This window comes from Sinohyriopsis cumingii, chromosome 6, assembly GCF_028554795.1.
Source record: "Sinohyriopsis cumingii isolate HCF-2022 chromosome 6, ASM2855479v2, whole genome shotgun sequence".
Lineage (NCBI taxonomy): Eukaryota > Metazoa > Mollusca > Bivalvia > Unionida > Unionidae > Sinohyriopsis > Sinohyriopsis cumingii.
The window spans coordinates 54,767,521-54,795,009 of NC_142966.1; the positions used below are offsets into that span (position 1 = coordinate 54,767,521).

Sequence of the window (27,489 nt, forward strand, 5' to 3'; positions counted from 1 at the left end):
CTGACAGATGACAATACAAGATCATATTTTGTTGAACTTTTGATTTACCAATCTAATTAAAGCTTCCACATTTATGATTTGAAAAACTTTTTCAGAGTATATCATTTCTAATGATGACTCACCCTAACATGAAATGCAACGCTTTATCTGATAGGTTACTAAAAAAATGTAAACCAGTAAATCCAAAGTTTGGCAAAGCATAAACCTCTATTGATGCCTGTCAGATCTATTTTTTATATGCAAACATCAATCAGAATCAGATGTCCCTTGTATGAGTCTATATAATTATTAGAAATGGTTGTATTTATTATGAAATGATTGTCTCATAAACTTGTCAAAGATAGGTAAATGGCCTCTTTTGAGACAGACAAAATGGTTGTTGTTGTTGTTGTTGTTCTAGGGTTTAACGCCATTTTTCAGCACAAGATAGGCTATACATGGCCGCCAGTATAACTGGTGGAGGAAGAACCCTGGAAAACCCAGGGAAGAACCACCAACCCACGAGAAGCTATTGGCAGGCTTTCCCACATACCCACGTTAGCCGAGCCTTGGACTCGAATCCACGCAGACAGAGGTGAGATGGAGACAAAATGGTAAAACTACACTTCATTTTTTACAGAGAAGGGATATATACCAGGACCAACTTGTTCCCTTAAGGAGTAGGGATAGATGCCAGGACCTCCCCTTAAGGAGTAAGGATAGATGCCAGGACCAACTTTTTCCCTTAAGGAGTAGGGATAGATGTCAGGACCAACTTTTTCCCTTATGGAGTAGGGATAGATGCCAGGACCAACTTTTTCCCTTATGGAGTAGGGATAGATGCCAGGACAAACTTTTCTCCTTAAGGAGTAGGGATAGATGCGAGGACCAACTTTTTTCCTTAAGGAGTAGGGATATATGCCAGGACCAACTTTTTCCCTTAAGGAGTAGGGATAGATGCCAGGACCAACTTTTTCCCTTAAGGAGTAGGGATAGATGCGAGGACCAACTTTTTCTATTATGGAGTAGGGATAGATGCCAGGACCAACTTTTCCCCTTAAGGAGTAGGGATAGATGCCAGGACCAACTTTTCCCCTTAAGGAGTAGGGATATATGCCAGGACCAACTTTTCCCCATAAGGAGTAGGGATAGATGCCAGGACCAACTTTTTCCCTTATGGAGTAGGGATAGATGCCAGGACCAACTTTTCCCCTTAAGGAGTAGGGATAGATGCCAGGACCAACTTTTTTCATTAAGGAGTAGGGATAGATGCCAGGACCAACTTTTCCCCTTAAGGAGTAGGGATAGATGCCAGGACCAACTTTTCCCCTTAAAGGAGACCAGAAACCAATGGAAATATAGAATAATAATAAAAGTACTATAGCAGAAAACCTTATTCTGAAGTATCATCTGCGACCGTAATGCCAATATTGAAATATTGGCCTATCTTCTAGGAGCTGAATTTCCGTGACCTCGTATGCAAAATTTCCGCGCCTATTCGGTTACTTTCGGGATGTGACGTCATAGTAGCGACTCCAGCAGCCCAAGTGGGAGTTGGCAGAGTAAAAGACAATACCGTTTTGCGTTGCTTATGGGTGTAATAGAACATTAAGACAAGCCTGTGGACAACATTTTTTTTTCTTTTCCGAAAGATAAAGGCATAATGAAAGAATGGATACATTATTACAAACGAGTTGATTTCAAAGCAACACCATACAGCACTATCTGCTCGTTACATTTCTCAAAGGACTGTAACGAGGGGGATTCTGAAAAAATGGCAGCTCAAGGATACGCAAATGCTAGGCCTAGACTAAAAGTTGGCGCTGTTCCAGACATAATGTTGAATATTTTAAATCCTGGGAAAAGTGTTAAACGTGCGAGTTACGAAAATAGGCAGAAGGCCGAGTAAGTGACCACAAAATGCAATAAGCAGTTCACAGATCTTTTATCTACACCAGCAGTGCTAAAAATAAATCTGATAGCCCGACACCCTGGGCCCCTCTGGTTTTAGTTCCGGCCCATCCTGTATTCAAAGTGAGGTGCCCGTCAGGCTTGTCGAAACAAAAATTGTTTGCCTGAGGAAACTTGGATCGCGCTGGTGAAATTAGTAAATGTATTTTCAAGATGTTGACATACATGCCTTAACACGGCACAATCTAAATCAAATCGCTACTGTCCAAGGTGAAATTTAGATTTGATTTTAATTAAATGGAGGCTTTGTCAAAAATAATATTCTAAACCTGTCGTGTTTCGAGAAAACACAATTTTCAGTAATCTTATAAAAATTACAAATTTAAAAAAAAAAATCATTGTATACATGTTGTATGTATAAACGGTAATCTGCAATGATTGGAACTGATATAAAACTATTCCTTGGGCAGTTTAAATAGCAGCGATTAAAAGAAAAGAGGTCAAAGTTTCACATTAAATGGCTGACAATATAAACTGGGGGGGGGGACTATTGACCCAACCCCCAACCCCTTGCCCCAATGTGCAAGCGCCATGGGATGTACCTTTTCTCCATGTGATATGCCTTATTATTCCCCCAGGACAAGCCCATTTTGCATATTCTGGTCAGCTCTGGCTAAATTGCAAAATAGCTAAAGTTTTGATTTAAGTACGCAAACAATAAAGCCGGTGGGACTAATGAACATACTCCTTATCCTTGCATTGATCTTGTGAAAAGGACTGCCCTTCGGACATACTTCAAAGAAACCATGTTCGACAGTGTGTGTATGTGTAAGCACCAGCAATTGATTGCCAAAATAAACGATGCCTATTTTGTTGTTACTTACAATGCCATGGACTTCAGGTTTAAGTCTTAATGCATGTATCACACTGTTGGCTGAACAAAATATTTATTTAGAATTAGTTCCTAAAGGCCACATATACTGCATGGTATATTTTGTTTTATTCCTTGTAATTTAATCATGGTAATTAAACTTTACATATACGGTAGAGGAATGTCAGGTGTTAACTGGCCGAGTTTCTTTGGCGGAAATGGAGATGCGATTTTGTTTGCAGAGAAAATTTCACAGTGATCATTCATTTAAGCTAATTGGTGACAATTTTATTCTTTTAATTTTTTTATACTATAGTACTGTTGTAGTTGTGTAAAAACATCTGAAATTTACTTGAATAATGTTTAATTTTCAGGTTCTATTTACTGAAGAAAAAAAAGAAAAAAAACTGTTGTGTGATATTAATTATTTCGTCCAGTGCCGGATTTAGACGTGTGTGCATGTGATTTGAATTTTAACGTAGTTTTAACAATTTTTCAGTTATATCACTTCGGTGTCTGCAGTGTGGCAGTTTAGACTGTGGATTGCATACGTTATATCTATTTATATATGGTTTGGGGTTGGGTTTTTTTCTTCTGACAAATGAAAATTGACAGACATAATGTAATAATCGGGACTTAGCTGCGAAAAATTTAGAGATATTACGAGATCGGGATGTAGATGAGGAAATACCCCCAAAATCGGGAGGTTTTTCTCCCGGCTTTAGAGTTGACAGGTATGAACTGTCCGGGCTTGTGGAATTTCAGTCAGGGCTTCAGTTTATTTAAGTCACCAGCCCGGGGCCTGTGCCTAAAAAAAATCTTTTAGCACTGACCAGTACAGTACATAAACTATTATATCAGACTGCAGATTCAAGTTTTGAATGTGCAACCCAAAATGGTCTCCTTCCGTCTGCCTCGCTCGCCAATGTTTATGTTTGTATTCGAGGACTGGCTAGTATGGCGTCACGGTACCACGTGATCTGTCGTCTCATTAAAACTCGGAAAAACTCGGCAATTTACGGAATCGTGGTATCTTCCATGCAATAAAATCACTACCCGCTTACGATATTTAATTTATAAACATGACAGTCGAATTAAAATCTGTAGAGAATTACATACGTAGAAGGAAAATTTTGATTTCTAGTCTCCTTTAAGGAGTAGGGATAGATGCCAGGACCAACTTTTTTCCTTAAGGAGTAGGGATAGATGCCAGGACCAACTTTTTCCCTTAAGGAGTAGGGATAGATGCCAGGACCAACTCTTTCCCTTTAGGAGTAGGGATAGATGCCAGGACCAACTTTTTCCCTTAACTCATTCGGCCCCAGAGGTTTTTGTCATTTTTGCCTGAAATGTGCGTAGGAAAGACATTTGGGGGGCTATTTCTGAATACATTGTAATACATCGGTTTTCAACAGATTTTCCATGAGAATAATGCCTAGTTGTATTATAAACATCATTTTCCATTGGTTATTTTGCTTGTGCATGAGCAGATGGGTAAAAGTTGTTGCTCTTTTTGTTGTTTTTGTTGTTTTTTTTTGCTTAATGGACCCATCATTTTCGTATGGAGACCGTAATTTATTCCAAATGCCCACCTTATCCTAGTTTTTGCAAAGGTTCACCTGTCTGTGTGCAGTTAAGACCGGTATGCCTTAGATCTGAGGCCAAAAAGTCTAAAATCCGGACCCAAAATCGCATTTTGATCTCGAGCAAATTTTTGGTGAAAAGAAACCGGGTTCAAAAAATGAGGTTTTTCTCTCTGTATTTTGTAGTGCAACCAGAACTTCCAGATTATTTGATATCATTTAAGAGCTATATCTGTCTGCTCTTTTTTAATACCACCCATGTTGGTGTATCTTAAATGACCTTGATGCTGCAGAGCTTGGAAGTAGGGTACAGTCTCATCACGCCTACAGACGGGATCGGGGCCAAATCGGTTAAGGAGTAGGGATAGATGCCAGAACCAACTTTTTCCCTTAAGGAGTAGTGCTCAGAGTGACACACCTGATATTCTTTATCAACAAAAATATCCAATATACAAAAAACATACAACTATTGACAATTTCTTTGGTCCAAATAAATAAAGGACTAATTTACAAGTCAAGTTATTGATCAGAGACATTTTGCATAAAAAAGATTTGTATGATTCCCTTGCTGGTACTTGTATATTGACACTTCCATCAGATGGTCAAATGTACTGGTTTATGATTTTTTCTTCATGACATGTATTTATACAAATGTATATTGCTTAGCAATTTAAATACCACTACATGAGTTCAAATACATTTTTCTGACATTAATTTTACTAGTATAAATTGCTTATTACCATATCCAATGTTATCAACAAGGACATATTCAAAAACATTTTGAAACATAAATGATGAATTTGGATATAACATTTCTTGGTTATAATGGTATAAGAATCCCAGTCCACTGTGAAATGTTATAAACAATTTTTATTGCCAAGGACTTTTAATAAAAAGAAATCATCAACTGACACAGAGTCATCATTTCAATTTGATCAGATTTCAAATTATTAACTTCCCTCAGTGAAAAATATTTTTAAAAAATCACTAATAAAGTACTAAGCTATACTTTCTATATATAATATATCTACACATTATGATTCAAAATAAAATGAAGCAAAAATCACACAATTCCAAGAAAGCCAGGCATTTTCATTGCAAAGCTATAAAAATGATATGAGATGAAAAGCAATTCTTGCTATACATAAAATTCAAATCATGAACATTTTAAAAGAAATGTGCCAAATATAAATATACTCCATGACTTACATACTTAGGTTTTTGTTTCAGGTAAATTGTGGAATGTGTGTGAGTGTGATTTGGATTTTAAATGTAGCTTTAAAATAAAATTCAGTCATATTGCTACTATGTCTGCAGTGTGACAGTTTATAGTGATGTCTAGCACTGGGGCATCATGCCGCAGACATGTAGCATTATGTCCCACCCAGTCACATTAAAAGTCCTAATCACACGCTCTCTCCCCATATATATATATATATATATATATATATATATATATATATATATATATATATATATATATATATATTACTTATCTAGAGACATTATAATGAAGGTTAGAAAGTACTTGTAGTTGTTGCTGCTAATATAAAAAACTCCCTATCTATAAAATTGCCAAAATGTAACTATTCAATATTGGTACCCCTTCCACCACACTAAATATAAACAACTCTAAATTATGCCATTCTAATGTATGATATTAAATATATCCCTACACACTCTCTGAAGTATGCTTTTAGACATGTCTCTAAAACCACTTTAAAGTATGCTATCATAATGTCTCTAAAACCACTCTAAAGATGTGCTATACACATGTCTTTGAACAAACTCTAAAAATGATATAAAACATGTCCTTAAAATCATTCTAAACAATGCCATCAGACATATCCTTAAAACAGCATTCTAAAGTATGGCATCAACCATTGTAAAGTATGCTATAAGGTATGTCAGATATATCCCCAAAAACCATTCTTAATAACAGAAAGATCCCAAAAACCATTCTTAATAACAAACAGATCCCAAAACCCATTCTAAATATCAGACAGATCCCAAAAAACCATTCTAAATATCAGACAGATCCCAAAAAACCATTCTAAAGTATACTATGAGACAGATCCCTAAGATCCTTCTAATGTATGCTATCACATAGATCTCTAAAACCATTCTAAAATATGAGACAAGACAGAGATAAATTTCAAGGCGTATATGGTTGGGTAAATAGACTAACTATGAAGCTAGATGTTCCTACATCCCAGCATTATTCTAGCAATTGCTAAAAGGTTCCAGTAGTCTCATAGAAAAGGATGACAAAAGCAATTTCCCCAACTGTTTCAAGCCATTCCAGTGAAAAATATAAAACTGCATTTATTACATACCAGGTCTCTGCTTCTCTGTAAATTTGTATATCAAAAGAATTACATGTAAGCCAACAATTGTAACTAAAACAGATGTAAGTATTCATGGCTAATGCACATAAACAGAGTTCATGCATGACTGCAATAATAATGTTGGTGAGACTCTCTTGTACTTAATGCAATAGTAAAACTCTTTGTAAATAATCTACCCTCACACTTCAGTGTTTTGACCACAACCCCAAAGTTTTAGCTTCATGAATAGGAACCAAAAGGTAAGGATTGTCCCCAGGACAAAAGTAAGATGGGAATGTGCATCTGTCTTTTCATTCCTATGATGTTAACCTGGTTATAAAGTAAGAATCTGAATAATATCCAAACTATGACCCAGGAGTTTTGTCCCTTGAGGAGCAAGGATAGATGCCTGGACCAACTTTTTCCCTCGAGGAACCAGGATAGATGCCAGGACCAACTTTTTCCCTTAAGGAGTAGGGATAGATGCCAGGACTAACTTTTTCCCTTAAGGAGTAGGGATAGATGCAAGGACCAACTTTTTCCCTTAAGGAGTAGGGATAGATGCCTGGACCAACTTTTTCCCTTAAGGAGTAGGGATAGATGCCTGGACCAACTTTTTCCCTTAAGGAGTAAGGATAGATGCCAGGACCAACTTTTTCCCTTAAAGAGTAGGGATAGATGCCAGGACCAACTTTTTCCCTTATGGAGTAAGGATAGATGCCAGGACCAACTTTGTCCTTTGAGGAGTAAGGATAGATGCCAGGACCAACTTTTTCCCTTATGGAGTAAGGATAGATGCCAGGACCAACTTTTTCCTATAAGGGGTAGGGATAAATGTCAGTACCAACTTTTTCCCTTAAGGAGTAAGGATAGATGCCAGGACCAACTTTTTCCCTTAAAGAGTAGGGATAGATGCCAGGACCAACTTTTTCCCTTAAGGAGTAGGGATAGATGCAAGGACCAACTTTTTCCCTTAAGGAGTAGGGATAGATGCCAGGACCAACTTTTTCCCTTAAGGAGTAGGGATAGATGCCTGGACCAACTTTTTCCCTTAAGGAGTAGGGATAGATGCCTGGACCAACTTTTTCCCTTATGGAGTAGGGATAGATGCCATGATCAATATTGGATGCATTTATAAATGTCTTTTTATGTCCAGGAAGTATATGCATGGCTATATGGCAGGGACATCAAATAGTTCCCAAGCTATGACCCAACATGATCCCTGAGGGGTTAAGGATATACCTCAGGGTCAATGTCAGTTGCATGTGGTGAGTCAATCTGTCTTTTCATGCCCAATATGTGAATATATAGTTTTAGGGCTGGGATCTCAATAGTTTGCATGTAATGTCCCAGTGGCTAAATTACTTTGGGTAGGGATGAACCCTGGGTCAATGCCACTTGCATTAATAAATTTGTCTTCTCATTACCTAGATGTTAAGTACCTGGGGTAGGGATGGACAACTAGTCAATATCAGTTGCAATTATAAATTTGTCTTTTCATTCCCAGTAAAAAAATATATATGCTTACAGGATAGCAATACCAACAGTTTCTATGTTATGACCTACGGGTTATGGCCCTTGCAGGGTACGTTGTTCATGTTTCTGCTTTTTCCCTACAAGTCAGATCTATTTCTGGCAGACAAGTTTGTGTGGATTGACAATGGTGCATGACCTAGAAAACCAAGTCTGACATTTATTGACAACTGGGTCACTAATCACATATGCCATTTCTCATACATGTATGAAAAAATTTCTGGAGTTATTTTGATTTTTTTAAAAACCTACCTACCCAAGTAGCCTCACCCCATGGAACAAAAAGAAATAAAAATTGACACAATCTATACTTACAGACTCTCAGTGACCCAAGTTGCAGGTTTCTAGTTTTAATGGCATTACACATAAACATTACTGTCAAATGATAAAAAAAAATTCCTGACCTGTGAGTAAATGGACGATTTTGTGAAGTCACAATGTTTACATACTGTTGTTCAACAATACTATCTTATGTTTTGGATTTAAATTTTAAAATATCTAACACCCACGAAAAATAATGAAATTAAATCCTCTATGAATATTTATGACTTTACAGTATGTATGGACAGACAGACAAATGGAGACAAGTATGCCCATACAAACACTGGAACAGAATGACTGTATAACAACATCAATGAACTTCCTTGCAATTATGGGTAAAATAATCTTTTGACATAAAATCCATAAATTTACTAAAGTTTCTAAAGGTTATCAACATTTAACTTGAAAAATACTTGATTCTGAAAATAAATTTCACACAACTGATGCTGGTACTTAATGCTATATGTGAAACAAATCTTTTAAAAACTTCTTAAGACAATGTCTTTTATTTTCATCAAAATTACTTTATGTTTTTGAAAACAAAAATGTGTAAATTAAATATTATCTTTCCAATATGTACATCTTATGGGAAGAAATTTCTTAAACATAAATCCAAGTTTCTATGAATCATTATTATTACAATTATGGAAAGAAAGATTTGCTTGTATTCTTACCCAAGTTTTTGTCTTGGCTTTATTCTCTGGGAGGTTTTTCGCAGACTGCTGCTGTGGAGGAACAGTGGCTGAACTCCTCAACTCAGGAGGGACATTTGTCAATTCAACAACATGAATGGGAACTGAGAGTGCTGGTTTTGTTTCATAACCAGAAGCAAATAGACTGGTTATTGTAGATTCTTCAATATTATTGCTTTCACCACCTAGGCTTGCTACCCAGTCACAGAATTCTTTGGTGACCATTTTAATGTGTTCATCCTGAAAAATACAGCATGCATGGCAAATGTAGTAATGAAGTCATTCTATCCAAGGACAGAGCCAGATAGACAGACAGTCATACATTCCACTAAGACATTATCAACAGTCTTCAGATCCAGACGTTATTATAGTTTTTAAATTCATTTTTAAATTTTATGAAATTAGCTTTACATACTGTATAAAATAAGCAATAGGTGCATTGCCCTTGTCATAACTTTTACAATGATATTAATAAAACTAATTTAATAGTGGGGCAGGGGATACTAAATGATGATGATGATGATGATGATGATGATGATGATGATGATGATGAATATGAAGATGATGACTGGTTTAATATCAAAACTTAGGGCAGTAAAATGCATGATATAAATTTGAAAACTTTTGTGCCATGATGACATCATGACCCTATAAAGTGAAACAATTGATATTTACACTGATGGCTATTTTTTTGCAAACTTTCTAAAGTGTGTAAGAAAGGTATAAGAGTACAACAGCCAGTAACCTCAATGTTTCATCACTATAAATACAGCATGTCAGCAAATGTGAATATAGTACAATTTTTCCCCTGACTTATTATGAAGATAGTCTCTCATTGCAATGTTTCTTTCAGATGTTTCGAAAGTATCATATAAACAAGTACTGGAAGAATCTGCCCATTTGTTATTTCACAATTTTATATTGTTTCTCTTTTAATTACAAAATAATAAATAGAAACTGTACATTAAACACAATACTAAACACAAAAAAACTAAAAACAATATTAAATTTGTCTACATTATATTGTCTTTTTGTTACTAATGTGGATGGATAATTTAACAGTACATAAATTTTTATGATCAAATTTACATTCTTTAAACCTACCATTTCAAGGCAATTTCTGCATCTACTGGCTGGTAAGTTATTAAAAATATTGCAAACAGAGAGTCGAATTTTGAAAAAAAAACTGACAATTAAAATAACTGGCATTTCAATTTTGTCAAATTTCAACTATTTTCCTCATTTATTTTCTTGAAATGCACACTCATGCATGCAGTAAAAGGCAGCTATCTCAGGCAACCTTTTTGTCCTGTGGTGCATCCTGTAATACAGTTTATATAATACTTTGATTCTAATTTAATGACTTTACATATTTTTTTTACTTTATATCTATTTTGTTGCTTTTTTCAGACATGTAAATTTACTTGGCGCTACTTGGCATTGCTGATGTGCCAATAAATGCAATGCATACGTCCATTAAATGAACAGAAATTGTCTTCCTTAACTGCAGACAAAAGTAAAGAGTTTTTTTTGCAAAATCTGTCAGGTCAGCTTGTACTAGGAGTTTGTAATGGACTATGGAGATAACAAATGGGAACCCCCAAAATATGATCTCTGCAGACTGATGGTCCTTTAATACAGATTTTTAATATCCAAAATGTAAATACAGAATCATATTTGGAGGTCATTCTAAGTAGGTGGTCCATTAACAGATGTGGTCTTTAGTATTCAATTAAATGTAATTAATGCTATGTTTTTGTCATTATAGGTGTTACTGGTATTGACATTTTCTATAAAACAAAAGGGTCACAGTCCAATCTTAAATATACAAAAATATATATTGTGAAAAATCAAGTAAATTTACCTGGGAAGAATCTGAGGGCTTTTCTAATCCTGTTTTCTTCTTGTCTTTTTTATCTTTTTCCTTCCATCTGTATAGATTTCTTATTTGTTCTTCTTGGCTAAACAAGAGATTTACAACAGGTTTTATTAATTTCATCTTCTGATGTCCCCAAATCACAAATAGTTGTAATGTTTGATGTTTGCTGATGAAAAACAAACCATGACTAGTGTATGGTTATTTAAAAAAAATTATAATTCAGCTATGTCCCCAGTGCAGAATCAAATAATAACCAATTAAAAATGTAAAAATAATTTGAAAAATTGCTTTTTTTAAAAACATATTTCATTGTCACAATAGGTTACAATGGGATTGGGCACAAGATCTAACAACTTAAATTAGCCCTACATGATACAAGTACTGCGACTTATTCAACATGACAACACAATCATATAAAATGATTGGAGAGAGAGAGAGAGAGAGAGAGAGAGGAACATTGATAGTAATCATGATTTGAGTACTAAGTTATTGAAATCATCCAGTAGTGGTTGTACATTTACATACATGACATAAATTCTTTTCAATTGCATAGCCCTTTCCCAAAAGTAGTAAATCTAAGCTAATAGTTGCATATGACACTGAAAGTAATTTCTCATCAACTCAGTTTGTTGTCTATTGTACTTGGGACAGAACATGAAACAAAGCATGGTGATTTCGATCCCACATGAACAAAAAGGACTGTAAGCAAGTTGAACATAGTCAAGATCAGCTTTTAATGAAAAAATATGTCATAATATAGTATAGATAATATCCAGTATTCAATTAATAAAACTTGGCATTTTGCTAAATAAGATTTTTGGACATAACTGCTTTTTCAAAGCACTATAAGACATACTACAGGGAGTATCTTGTTCGAGATTGTTCCACAAAGATACCGTTGAGAGTCTAAAAGATTATTTGGTATAATTAAGCCGGAAATTACAAATGACCATATTGTTTGCATGTCAAAGGTTATCATTTGTTTGTTTGAACACAAGGGGAAGGAGTAATTCATTGATACAGTTTGGAGTTTGGCTCATTTTAATATTGTAGAGTGTTGGTAACTTTTGTCTTTTTCTTCTAGATTGCAGACTTTCCCACCCTATTTAAAAATAGAGAGATTGCCTACTTGTGTATATTGTAAGTCCTGTAACTATCCTTGCTGCTCAAGATATAGTTTTTCCAACTGTTCATATTTGATCAAAGAGCATCCATCCCAGACTACACTGGATATTAAAAGGTAGGCCTGATATAAGTTATATACAATTTTGATAAAATTTGCCTACTTAGTTTGGGTTTTAGTTTTCATAGATTAGCTATCTGAGATGATGATGCTTTTAAATACTATCAATGTGACAAGTCCATTTGGTATTTGATAAAAGCATTAATCCTAGATGGCAATGAGAATCCACATATTTGATATTATCAAAAACAAGTTCAGGATTATTTGTTAAGTGTTTTGTTTGTGAAAAACAGAGCCACTGTTTTTTTTCTGGATTTAACTTAAAGAGCCATTTCACCATTTCTTACACTAGTTTTATTAGATTATTATTCATGGCAAGCTCTGTTTCAGCACAATAAGGGGAAGAATAATGCTGAGATGACTCATCTGCAAAAACATGAGTGATAGAGCTCATACCATTGGCAAATATCATTACATTGATTAAAAAGAAGAGTGGCCCAAGCACGGATCCTTGCGGCATACCAGCAATTATAATCATTTCCCAAGAATAAGTATTTTGCAAAACCACCGCTTGTTTTCTATTACTTAAATACCTTTGAAACCATTTTATCAGATTACCTGAACCAATGTATTACTTCAGTTTAAATAATAAGTCTCTGTGCCAGACCCGATTGAAAGCTTTTGATGGTTCACAAAATACAATTAAAAAATACATCTTTCAAAGAATTTTGCAACACAGCTATTAAAGTAAAGAAACTGATCTATAATTGGCAATCTCATGTGGATCACCTTTTCAGGAAAGGGAAGAATGTACGCAAATTCCATTTATCTGGAAATTTGTTTTCCTTCTGTGATTGATTACAATATATTGCTAGTGGTGCTGCTTTGTTTCACTGACACCTTTAAGCATTCTATGACTTATGCCATCATACCTAGTGGATTTATTAACAGAAATGGAGTTAATAATATCGTTGGTTTCTTTAAGCATCTTTTCTGAGAAGTCAGCAGAGGAACATTACTATCATGAATATCAACTATTCCAACAACTGAGTTTAAATAATCATTTAATAAGTTAGAATTTTCTTTTTCATCATAGTTGCAAACTGAAGTATTATTTCTTGTATCTATAAGTGGTGGAATAGAATTTGAAGGATTTATCTCATTTAAAAAGGTTTTTGTAATTTTCCAAATGTTTTAGGAGCATTTTTTTCAGAGTCTGAAAGATGTACTCCAATATTATCCTTATATTGGTTTTTAGCACACTTTTTCATGTTGTTTACTTTATTTCTGAAATATCTGAATTTGTTCCAGTCGATTGGCCTATCATGATTGCTGGCTGATTTGTGTGCTCTATCCCCTTCCTTTTCATATTTCATAATTGGCAGTCAAACCACAGTTACTGGTTGGTCAAACTTTTACAGTTTTACAAGAATAAACAAAGTTGAGAATTCTAATACTTTGGTTACCACATTTGGTTACCACATCAATATTGCTTGGTGTTGGCAATAGATATGCCCAGTTAGTTCCTGTTATCAGAGCGTTCAATATGTGAAAATCAACTTTGTTGTAAATCCAAAAATGGTGCATGTAGGTCATTTGGAGGTGCACGTTAATGTTGACTGCTATATTAGGAGCACCAGGATCACTAAATTCTTTATCAATTTTTAAGATGTCTGTGTGAAATATATTTGTACCACTGCTTATAAAGATTAGATTAAGCAAGGTTTTGGTGGTAGAAGTAACTGATTAAGGATTTGTTATAACATTTCATAGGTTATATCTTGCCATTAAATTAACTAAATTTGCAGACATAGAAGGTACAAGCAAATCAGTGTTATAGCCCCCCACCCCATAAGAATAATGTGTTTATATTTGTCACTGACGATATCGACTGAAGCTTCAAAACTTTCCCAGAAATTGGTTGGAGAGTAGTTTGATCTGTACCCTACCCCTACTGCTAATTTATGAGAGGGTAAGGTAAGCACAATCCACATTAGTTCAATACTGTGACAGCCAAAGTTCAAATTGTTCAGATGTTTTCAAGTCAGAAACGTATACCATGATGTCACCTCTGAGACAGTTTCTATCTTTTCTATAGATTCCTCAAAACCAATGAGTTTTAAACAATCCACATGAATGCTAGAATTTAAATGTGTTTCATCCAGAACAAAATTGCAAATTCCTCCACTAAACTTTTTATAATCTAGGTAATCAAGTTTTTGTTGAATGTTCCTTATATTTAAATCAAGTAAGAAAGTTTGATTACCCTCGATAGGTCTCAGGTAGTTTCAATGTTACCACAAAGAGTAAGAGAGAAGTCATTAAAATGAATGGAGTATACTTGATAAATGGCAATACAACAACTGCATTTGATTGCTTATAAAACATGTTTAGAGACATATTCATGATTCTGATTGTCATGGCTTTACCACAAAACAATGAATGATTATTGAATACCCCAATGGAGATTCTATGCTGCATTATGGAGTTGTCTATTATTATTAGAGATTTTATTATGTGGTAACTGTTCTCCATGGTGGTATTCTCTGTGAATACACGATATGGTAAATCATATATAAGAGTCTGATTGTACAAAAATGTATTGCTGACATTGTGTATAGAAGGAGATATAGAAAATAGTAATAATGTGAAAATGATGAAAAATATAATAGGTGAGATCATGCTTACAAGTTTCTTGAGATTGAGATAATTTGCTGGTTAATATGGCATACAACTGAGGAAGTGATGAAATGATTTTAAAGTTGGAAAAAATACTTGATACAATGTTAAAGCTATATACTAAATTCAATATAGATCAACTAAATTTAGATGAAGTCAAAATGTAAATACATGTACCTTAAGACTGGACATCACACTGCATTCCAATGATCAAAAAAATAATCTTAAAATAGTGAGACACACATACATGTACATATATACACTTGCCCATACACACCTGCATTTATGCACTTACAAGTATATGTTGAAATGCATATATATAGAGTTACATATGTACTTGTACAAACATATATGCATGAACTATATCTGACATGGAAGGAGAAAAATTTGCAAATGGTCTGTCATGATAGACTACTTGGTGTCCTGGTAGATAATAACCTATCATGGACTGAACATATCAAGCATATCAGTAAAAAAAAGTCAATTCAAGTTTATGGCTTCTCAGTAGGATAAGACATTTTCTCCCTGAAAGGCACAGAAAACTATTTTATAACAGGTACATACACTCCTATTTAGACTACTGTAATATACTGTATTGGGTAATTCAAATGATAAAACATATCTAAGTTGGCACATCTCCAAAAAAGAGCATTTGGGCTAATATCAATCCAGAAAGAAAGCAAGGAAAATTTAGCTCGTAAGTTAAAAATATTACCTATTAAAGACCGAATCTGTTTGAGAAAAGCCAAATTAATGTACAGGATATCCAATAATAGTGCTCCTGAATATTTACGATCACTATTCCAGTATAGGTTACTAGGCAATACTCCCCACCTGCAATCCATGTCTACCAAACAGTATAAAATTCCCAAACCAAATAAGAAATTATGTTTAAAAAAAGTTTCCAATACTCTGGAACTTTGCTCTGGAATAGTATTCCAGTTGAGATTAGAAATGCCCACTCTATTTCCTACTTCCAAACCCAATATATCCAGTGGCTTCAGAGATGCAGCTAAAATAAATAAATTCCTTTGTATGAGGGCCTCAAGGTAGATTAGTTCTTAGCTAATTTGTGTTACCCTCTTTAAATAAAGTCATTATTATTATTATTATTATTATTTTATTGAGTTGAAGCACATTTTTGTCAGTTGAATATACAGCATTACTCAAACTGGGATAGCATGAGAAACAAATGTAATACATACTGCATGAACAATAATAAGAGCTCATCAAAATCCATGATGCAAGCTAAACATAATTAGCTGCATGTGCAGATTTGGCAATGGAAGAAATTGGGTAAAAAGTTCATAAAGTTTGCAAAGTGTACATAATTATTGAAAATGTTTAACTTGTGTGCACAATTTATGAATCAGAGATTAAAGATTTTAATCAATTATTATGAATTAGGAAGATACTGGGATATCTGATTCTGACTATATATAAAATATCTCACCTCCTTCTGCTTTCCTAAATGAAATAATCCCATCCCTTGTCCAGAAAGAATAGAGTTTATTCTTTTTCTGTTTTTTTGTTGCTCAGTTTTCTTATTTGGTTATACCTAGCATTTGTTAAATCTTTAGTAATGAAGGTTCCATTTTTTTCTTTTTTCAGTTTCTTTTTCTTCTGCAGAATTGGGGACAGGCTACATACTACCTGTTTGGCTGTATTACATACCTAGAGCACTACCTGTTGGGCTGTATTATATACCTAGAGCACTACCTATTGGGCTGTATTACATACCTAGAGCACTACCTGTTGGGCTGTATTGCATACCTAGAGCACTACCTGCTGGGCTGTATTACATACCTAGAGACTACCTGTTGCGCTGTATTACATACCTAGAGCACTACCTGCTGGGCTGTATTACATACCTAGAGCACTACCTGCTGGGCTGTATTACATACCTAGAGCACTACCTGTTGGGCTGTATTACATACCTAGAGCACTACCTATTGGGCTGTATTACATACCTAGAGCACTACCTGTTAGGCTGTGTGTTTTTATTTTCCCATTCACCTAAAGCATTAAAATATGATAACTATTCATTTAACATGTCAGTCCTCACCTGCTGACATAGATCCATGGCTAATTGGCCTCAATTGTGTGGTCAACAAAAGGTAAAAAGTATTACTTGGATGTAGGACAATGGTCAACCTCTTATTAACAGGAGTTTTCTATAAGGGATTTGGGGCAGGGGGCCATAACATGTTGACCACTGTGACTTACAATAACTTATACTTTTTCATCTGAGATACCATCATGAAGTATACCAAGAAAAAATATCAATGTTGGATAGGAAAACACACTTTGTTGTGTGATTGTAAAGGGACGTACTCTTGTTCCTCTTTGTTATCCTGTTTGGTGGATGCAAGTTCTGATTTTTCAAAAGCATCTTCATTCTCCCCTTCCTGCATTTCAGGTAATGATTCATCAGGAGTGTCTGCCAGATTCATTTCTGGATCCAGGATATCTACGATGTCCTCAAACAACTGAAAATCACATACATTTTTTTTATGACATTCTGTAAGCATTGTCATAAACTGTTTGATCTAAATGCATGTTTAACTGCTGCCCCTGTATTCCACTGAATATGTATAAATAATGATTGATTTAACCCTGTACCTCATGCAAGTGTCTTTGGATGCCTCTACTCCATTTGCATGGAAGTGCCTTTTGATGCCTCTATTCCATTCACATGGAAGCGCCTTTTGACGCCTGCTGTAAACATCAGCCATTTTTAGCTGGTTTTCATAGTGCCACCTTTGGGGAAAACCCCCCTACTAGATACTACATTCATTTCTGCGAATGACAATTATGTCAGACCATGTGGTCGCTGTTTATACACTGGTTGATATCTGCTGTTTAAAGTAACTGGATTGTAATCTCCACTCTCCAAAATGGCAGTTATGGATTTCATTCAGTATTTACGAAGTTTTCATGATTAGAATCACAACTATGAAAGATTCAATAACTTAGGTAAAGGCTCTGATATTGATGTAGGCAGCAATTAGTTTTTATAAATTATCAAATTCAGATGACTTAGAGATGTAGACGCAGATGAAAAATAGGTAAATTTTGAGTATGGGAAATGGCAGCTACAGTTGGTCACGCGGCCTCACTGACATGACGGTGAACGAGTTCTCTCAAGATTTTAAAGCACATAAAAAATTCTTCCGTGAAAAATAATTACTCAGCTATAACAATTGGACTTTACTATTAAATTTTTCCACATATAATAGATGTGTACTAAAAATGTAAAATGGTGAAAATTGCTGTTAAACGTAACTTACACTAAATTGCTTAACAGTTCACAGGCAGGCCTATGTGTATGCTGTCGACTAGGTAACTGGTGTTCTATTTATAGTGCGCTGCACTTTGTCACTATGTTCTACAAGGTAAAGGGGTAAGTAGTACTAATTGTTTTTTTTAAAGATAACCATTGGTGCTTCAAATACATTTTTGGCATTATCCCAATATTAACTATTAGAAAACATTTTATGCATGTATGATGTGTGTGTGTGTGTGTTTATTGGCAAATCAGCAGAATGGTACTGACTAAAAGTAAAATTATAAAAATATAAGTGTAAAGAATGGCAAAAAAAGCTTCTAATAAAGCCTTCCATATAAATGCAAACATGAAATATTACAAGGTAATGAATTTGTATTATGCTCCTCTCTGGACAATGTTGTTAAATTATACAATCATATGTTTAAATATCTGTTACAACAATGGATTTAGATTTTTAATGGATTATAAAAGGAACTATAGTGTGTTGGGAATGTTAGTGAATTACAATGTTAACAACCATTACATTTTGCTGAAAAAGCAAACATTTTCATTTAGAAATAATATCATTAATAGTAACAACAGAATCGTTTTTGCATGATGCCATGATTCATCAATAATTAATTGTTGGAACCAACTGATATATTGATATTTTCTCTCTCATATCATGTATGCAATTGCTGATTTTTCCTATGGACTTTAGTCTCAAAAAAGTTATGATTATTATCATTGGTAAAATGCATTTAAAATAATAGATCAAGGCACAAAATATAAATTACATAAAATAAATGGGTCATAATCAATTATATAGTAATTAAAAAAGACACGGTAAATGAATACACATACATGTATACAGTAATTAAAAAAGACATGGTAAATGAATACACATACATGTAACTTAAATTGGGATGGAAAATATCTGTAAGATTTCTTTTAATCTTTGAGAGCTAAGCATAATTTATAAAATCAGAAATATTTAGAAGACATTAGGTTGGGAGCAAAATGTCAACAATGACAACAACATATGTATAAGTAATAAGGACAATCCCACCTCTGGCTCTACACTTTCCTCCAGATGTGGGTACAGGGCTAGGGGATGCTGGGTCAGGCCATATTCAATCTCATCAATGTGGTCCCGCCTCTGCTGCTGAACGGGTGTGGAGCGGGCATAGCAAACTTGTTGCTTGGTGAACCGTTTTCTCACTGCAGGCTGCTTCACTGATCCAACATTCTCACTGCTTCCTACAATATTTGGACCAGGACCCTTAGGACCCTGAATAATCAAAGACCCTTTAAGTTCAACAATTTTAGTAAATTTAGAAAAAGTGTTTTTGTGAACATGAAATTTTAACAATTTAGCTAGCAAATATTTGTGAAAAACATTATTTCACAACCTATGTAATCCAATATACTATATACAGTAGTGGGTATTTTTAATGGAAGTAATGTTGCACAACTTTATTCAGAAAGGCTTTTTTTTGTGTTTGGCTATTATTATTTTATTATCTGAATATCTAAAGTGGTTACATATATTAATGCCAGTACATTTTTACAGGGTTTATCTTTGTGGTCTCAATTTGAGAATACTCAGTCACTTATATTTCATCACTTCTAAATTCCTTCTATACGTCTGTTTATACAAGATCTGTTGCTGATCAGTAATTGGCAAATATTTTACCATAAATACAATTATATATCAAAATTGTGCACATTCTGATACTATATACTGCATACAGTATGGTGTTCAGGCTAGCCTACTAACTGGAAAAGCTGCATATGAACACTTGTTATATCACAATCATTATGTGAATGAAGTTGACAAATAGTCATGAATTTCATTTTTGGTGAAAATAATTGTCAGATCATTAGTAAGTGGTTGTTTTGGATATAAATGAAAAGTATTTTGTCTAGTTTCTTTTGACAATTGTTTAGTCTGATTACTATATTTGTAAAATGATATCAAACCAGCCTGTTATTCTTATTTGTCTCTTTGTAACTTGGTCAGAAATGGAGATGAACAGGTGTGGAAATTATAACAGGTACAGGGTCTGGGTACCTGGCCATGTTAGGCTTCTTTACTCCCACTTTGTCCAGTTTCCCACCACCATCTCTCACCACCATTTTTGTCACCATAGAACCACACTTTTTTTTTAGGTTTTAAAAAACAATTTGTTATTGACATCCAAACTGACAGTGGGTGCAGAACCCAACACAGCAAAATCAAAATTTAATCCTAAAACCTGGCCAGGCCAGGTATTTCTGGGTAGTGCAAAACCTGGCCAGGCATTGTACCCATTCTTACCTAGTCAGAAATGATATCGAAATAGCATATTATTCTTATTTATCCTTATGTAACAGTAGAAGAGTATGAAACTTACAAATATAACCAAATTTTCACATGATAATATTTTCACATGCTTTGAAAGGAAACTAACATTGTGAAAATAATTATCATAGTAACAGTTATACTTTGGCGGCAGAAAAATACAAAATTATCTGTGAATAATTTCTACATCTTTGATACTTCCACAGAATACAATATTTATCATAGCAAAAGCTACACAGTTGTGTCACTTAAATCCATCATAAACTGTCAGCAATTCTGATGTCATACTGTCACAAAATAAAATAGTCACAGCTCTTAACAAAATTTTGTATTATTAGCATCATAATGATGATATCAATTTTATTTTTGATGAGTCCTGAAAGTAAATGGTATTTGAAGTTCCACTGATGCATTGCCTGTCAAATTTGATTTGTGGTAATAAAACATCCTTGCTTGAAGATCCTTAAATACAAGAATGTTATCCCCTTAATTCCACATTATACAGCAATTTAATGATACTAAAATACAAATATTCCAAATACATGTATTCTAATATGACACTTTAAAAATCTTTTGTACCTTGATCATGATATCTCCTTGTACAGGAGGTGGAAGTCCATCTCGGAAGTCATCCAATCCATCCTTTAGGAAGAGCCAGTTCCTTCCCTCAAGATTCTTGGAGGTGTCCCCAGGCTTCACAGATTTGATATGCTTTGTTCTTAGTCTCTCCTTATACCTGTTAAAGTTACAGAAAATGTGTCACTGTATTCATTGCATGAACAATATATATATATGGATTGTTGTTTCTCATTTTGGTCTCATTTATCTACATAACGTTTGGTCAGTGGCTTAATGTTGAGATTATGCAGTGAAAAATGATGACTCAGTGCTGATTACTGCTGTTCTAATTAATTTAACTGAGAGTGGGGATAACCACACAATAAAGGCTTGTGTCACATGAATGAGACAAGATTGTGCATCAGAAAAAAGGGTAACAGGTAAACATACATACACTTAAAATGAAATCAGACGGAAGTCCACTTTGATTCAAGGCATAATTTTATGGCTGCAAGAGAATCCTGAAGTCACTCACTGGTGTTTGATATATTATCTCTTTACTGTTACTCAAAGTATCAGCCAGTTTTAAGACTAAATAATATTTTCATATTTTTATTAGCATAATAATAGTCTAGGATATCTGAGACAACTTACTTATAAGTATAATCTTCTTATTTTTTACTTTTGTGTGTGCCTTTGTGATGTGAGACAACTTACTAGCCTAGTCTTTTTATTTTTTACTTTTTCTTTAGAAGTGGGGTATGTGTGCCTTTCTGTGATGTAAAAGACCAAGGTCACAATCACATGGCTGATGCATTGTTTGGCCAGAAATATATGACTTTACTTCATAAATGATGAATTTACATGAATAGTTCTTTAGTGGACTTGAGTGGATAGCAAAGGGTTTAGTGGAATTCAAAATTGGATGGCACACAATGATCCACAAACTGGCTAAACCTGAGATTGTTACAAGTGAATAAGGCTTGTATTTTCCTCTGGTCAGATTGCAAATTACTGGTTCCATTCAAAATGTTACTGTTTGACTCAACAAAAACTGGAACAATTTGCAAATTAATGGGACTCAGGAAGAAAGAATATGGAAGGTGAAAAAATAAAACAGGCACCAGTGAAAAGTTTAATAAATCAATTTTTGTTAATTAAAGACTTACTGCTTAAAGTGACAATCACTCTTTCAATTACAGTAATAATTTCAAGGCAACTGATAGGTGTTTTACCAAAAGAGATCTTTTGCCTAGAGTATTTATGGGTACATTTAGCTACATGACTTTTTCACGCAGCAGGCACAACTTGTATGTAAAATCGTATGTTTTTGACCAAACAATATATCAAATCCATGTAGATTTTTAGTGGCAGCTTTCTCCTTTTTTAATCAACATTTTTATCACTCTGAGGGGTGAAACTTAATGGCATGTTGTGAGTAAATGTTGTGCTCGTGAGTGAATGGGTTACACTTATGAAGCTGTCCAGACAATCCAGGCCATTGGTTGAGATTTATGTGTGCATCACTGTAGAAAAGAATTTACTGTTTTTGATCCTTATTGGCAGCTTTTCATTTTCCAGTTACACCGTTCTGACCTAAACCACTTGGGGTATCAAGATCTTCATCCTTTTAAGTGTTAATTTAACTCTGATTCTATCAACAATGACAATGGTAGACTATTAGATCACATTTGTATAAATGAAATGTTTTGGACATGTTATCGATGATTAAAAAGAAAATGATCTCCTCTTACTTTTAATGTAAAACTGTTCTTTAAATGAAATAATAAAAATGGCAATGTCAATTGTAATTATCACTGTTTTTCAGACATTATGGGATTGTACTTGACAGTACCACATCTTGTGAGTACAGGAGAAGATACACAATTGGGGGTCATCTCATAAGAGTTCATTTCAGCTAAAGTGTGTGAATTTGTTGAATTTTATGTCACAAAAACACAAAATTGGATGTATGGTACAACATATGATTGAAAATATTGGTGTTAGTCATATCTCATTTTAATCCAAGATTGTAAGAAATGAAAAACAATAAAAACACATTTAAAAAAAAATATGATGCAAATATATATATTTTAATGAGTGTTGAAGCTACAAGTTCATAGGATAAAGTATATCCAGTATTTACATAGGAAAAGAAATTTTCTTTTCATTATATGCAAAACTTGCTCCAGAATCAAAAGTTTAGTAAATTAAACTCACTCGTCAGCACAGCACACTCACCCCATCTTTGTAAATTCACCTCACATTCAAAGGATGATTATATAAATCTGTAATTTATTAAATAACATTTTTGACATTGTGAACTATTATACAATATCAGAAAACAAGGCAACTCTGATTCAGCAATGCATAACAGTAGGTTTATCAATGTTTATCAATGTTGTCAAGATAGTAAGAGGAAATAACTTCAGAGACGCAAATGACATCTGGTCAAATTTCATTATCAAAACGATTAGCTTCAATGTCTAAAATGTAAGGCAGTTTCTATTTATTTACTCCAGCTGACAAACTACTCATATTTGCTGCTACAGGTTGAACTTTCTAGGCAAACACAATCAAGCATGGCATGATGTGAACTCTATATTTTCTCTTATGAAAACATAAGGATATATTTTTCACATGTGAAAATATTTTGAACAAAAAAATGTGAAAAGTATTTTGCCAATATATTTCTATATTTCATACTAATGAATATAATAAAACCTAATAATATATTATGGAACCATTTGAGTACTGGTAAATTCTTGTTCTTTATTGGCATAGTAAATATTTTGACAGGTTTTGAATATTTTTTGTATTCTTATGGGCACATTCATATATTAATTTCCAGACTACTAATTCAGCTTTTATATAAATAATGATGTATCTCATTCACCAAAAATATAGTTTTAAAAATAATATCTGATTTATATAATTCACCTGGCCAATTATTTACATTTTTCAGCAACTCTTTGAAGGATGTTTTAAATCAAGGCTACAATTCCATTCATTTTGGAAGAATGCATTTTCATTTTACAAACTTAAATTTGAACTGAATCATCCTCATGAATCAAACTTTTGCTGTAATTTAGGTAACTGATAACAGTAAATGAATTCAACATTACACTGGTCAAGTCTGTAACTGGCAACAAAAGCAGTGACAAGCATGAAAATGATATGTTGCTGTGGATGATGCAACACTGTTACTGTACCACTCAAATACAAAATATCCATGTGGCTTGCAATATATAATGTTGCTGAGCCCGATCCTATTAAATTATATAATCTGTAAATTGTGAAACTGATTTAAAAAATAACAAATAACAAATCAGACAGGAAATATACAGCTAGCATAAGTCATACAGATCATATAGGCATTCATTACTATTTCAGTAGTTAGTGTCATTTTTAGACATTGATAACTTATAACTTTAAATGGCAATTGTTCAATCAGCTTGAATCCTCATACATTCATACTAATTTGAAAGGTCATTATTTACACACTCTAAGAAATTAACATTAATCTTAAAGTGTGTAGAGAGTTTTATAGTACAAGTCACATGAATCATATGTGCATTTACTCATTATAAATTAAATATAAATTGTTCTTTGAAAATTTAACACTAATTTTCTTTAACCAAAGTCTATCCAGTCCTGATTATTGGATGCTTTGCTCCTTAACTGACACCAAGAAACTTCCAGATGAAAATTATTTATTGCTATGGACTTCTACAATGGTGGCCATTCGGTCAATATACTAGCACATCAAGTGGAATCATCACAATCAATGCTTGTAATAATTTGTTTATCAATATGCATGGTTTTCATTCTGACATCACAGCATGTGACATTTAATCCAGATTGTACTGGATCACACCTTGATTCTGCTGTATGCACCTGATGGGTCATCTAAATAATGACCTTCCAAAGGAATATGGATGTATATAAATCCAAATGAAGTGAATACTTGCCACTTAAAGGTAGGTATGTATATTACATTTTAAAAATGACACTCTTTACTGAATAGTCAGTGTTGAATGCCTACATGACCAGTGTGACCTGCACAATAGACAAGGTCAACCAAAAACTGTGATCCAGTACAAACTGGCTTCACTGTCATGCTGTGATGTTCCAAAGAGATGCAAGTGTTTTAAAAAAATTGTACCACCCTATAAATTGTAATGATTGATCCAAAGTTTTCTTTTTTTGACCCATCTTAGTAACTTGGCTACCATTACTTAAATGCACACTGTATCAATAATGAGGTCTTTAAGTTGTTTTTGTTTTTGTTGGGGTGGGGTCGGGTGGCGAAATTTATGGTGCTATGCATTCAGCAGGTAGGGTCAAACAGACTTTCGTTAAACCAGTTTAGTATTACATTTTACAACAACAATGAATGTTTCATTTAATTTGAATAAATGTGTCAATGTGACTATGTTAACATGCAATTAAGGAATTCTCGAAAATCGTGTTATCAACAAACTTGCTTTCGATTCGATGGACGGGGAATGTAACAATCTACACACATTGAGATAAACCAATATATTGGTTGAAATTATCAAGAAAAAAAAAAAGAAACACAAAAAAATATACCATGGCTGAGGCCGAATTTTCTTGTCTGTCTTTGTGTTTACTAGGGCCAAATCGTATTTCAGCTCGGCCATCGCCATCTCAGCTCCACAAATGAATACAACGAAATCACAAAATTACATTCCAACCAACGAGAAATTATTCATTTAAAAAAACCCAAAACAAAACAGAACTATGGTCATAGTCTTAGCATGTCGTCAGTCGATTTTAGTATAATTAATTAACAAACTGATAAAAACTAAAATTCATAACGGTATTGCAGTTGTTCCCTTAGTTACAACTCTTCTCCGGAAAACAATGAAACCCGAAAGGTAGACAGGTTTTCAAATATATTAGAATATATTACCAGGTAAAAGACAAGTTTGAGAACCACACATTAACAAATTAAATCAGGGACAGAGGAATACTTGTAGCGGAATTTTGGCACAGATGAAGACAAGCAGGTGTACACTGGCTGGAAACAAATTGATTTTCCTTTCCTTTAATATTGATACAAATATTGGAAATGGCACATATTGAGAACGGTTTCCCAACGTTTCGAGCTAAACAATCTCTTCGTCAGGGGAATAAATATACGAAATTTTAGCATCACCACGGGGATATTACAAACTGAGGTATCAAAATAAAAAGTTGGTTAACGACAATAAACGAACGGGTTATTGTATCTATCACAAAGAGATCCAACATGTGCTGACCTATTTCCAGGTTGTGAACAAAGGACAGAAATACGACGTGACGAAAAATCAACGCAGTCATTTGCTGAAGAAATGATATCCCAGTAGAGTTATGCATGAATGTTCTAAGGGAAAGATGTCAAGAAAATAGTTTAGCGGGATGATAACGATGATCATGGTGATGATGCTGATGATGATGATGACGACGACAATAATAATAATAATAATAATAATAATAATAATAATGATAATAATAATAATGATAGTAATAATAATAATAATAATAATAATAATAATAATAATAATAATAATAACAACAACAATAACAATAATAATAAATGTAATTACCTGGGTAAATACAGCAAAAATTGCGTACAGGTGAAATGACTGGAAGTAATGTTCATAAGACTGTAACAGGAAGGTCGATTTGTAATTGAGTTTTAAATTGCAGTATCCAGTATCATTCCTTACAAGTCCACCCCAGACTAGATTAAATCGGTATCATCTCGAGGAACTCGACTTAATGCCCAATAGAGCAGTATTAGTTGGTGAGTTTCGCGTTGATTTTGTTGCAAATGATGCTTTTGTGATTATTCATTCGCTATCTAAATCAACGGTTTAGCCAACATATTGAGCAGTACAGATCTTGCATGTGACGCTTGTTAGTTTTCTTAGTTTTATATCTTAGGAGGGCTGCTCTATCGAGGGGTCTAATTTTGTTATAGCCTCCTGAGTGTAACTCCATCTGTATACGATCTTTCTAAGGTGCCCTTTAACTTCTTCAAGTCACTTTTCAAAGATACTTGGATTAAAGCATATGCATTTTTTTATTGTTTTTTTTTACGAACACACATACTGTAATAGAGATTATCTATTTCCCATGAAAGGAGTAACATACAAAGGCGCCAAATGAGTACCCATTATAGGAAGCATTTTGTTGTTGAGTATTTTTTTGTATATTTAATTTGTATTGTGTGACTGACCTTTGTCCATAACTGAGGGTATGGATCTTAACCATTGTGACTAATGTCTTTATTATGAACAACACATTACATAGCTAATTCTTGTCAATTATTTGAGATTATATATTAAGATCA

The 27,489-nt window shown here is 33.9% G+C and overlaps 1 protein-coding gene across 3 annotated transcripts in view; it reads right to left on the bottom strand.

Moving 5' to 3' along the window:
- The window catches only part of LOC149796960 (protein FAM47E-like), a 49,676-nt gene that overhangs the window by 14,879 nt on the left and 7,308 nt on the right, over nucleotides 1-27,489 (bottom strand). The window contains exons 1-7 of one of the 3 annotated variants that reach the window (XM_089961640.1): nucleotides 25,722-26,008; nucleotides 21,150-21,306; nucleotides 19,296-19,517; nucleotides 17,293-17,447; nucleotides 11,082-11,178; nucleotides 9,200-9,457; nucleotides 6,681-6,695 (exon numbers count right to left, since the gene is read on the bottom strand). In XM_089961640.1, the coding sequence (XP_089817766.1) occupies nucleotides 6,681-6,695; nucleotides 9,200-9,457; nucleotides 11,082-11,178; nucleotides 17,293-17,447; nucleotides 19,296-19,517; nucleotides 21,150-21,306; nucleotides 25,722-25,798 (981 nt within the window). In that variant the 5' untranslated portion in view covers nucleotides 25,799-26,008. Of the gene's footprint in view, nucleotides 1-6,680; nucleotides 6,696-9,199; nucleotides 9,458-11,081; nucleotides 11,179-17,292; nucleotides 17,448-19,295; nucleotides 19,518-21,149; nucleotides 21,307-25,721; nucleotides 26,009-27,489 lie in introns of those variants that run through there. The other 2 variants (XM_089961642.1, XM_089961641.1) reach the window with 2 other exon arrangements.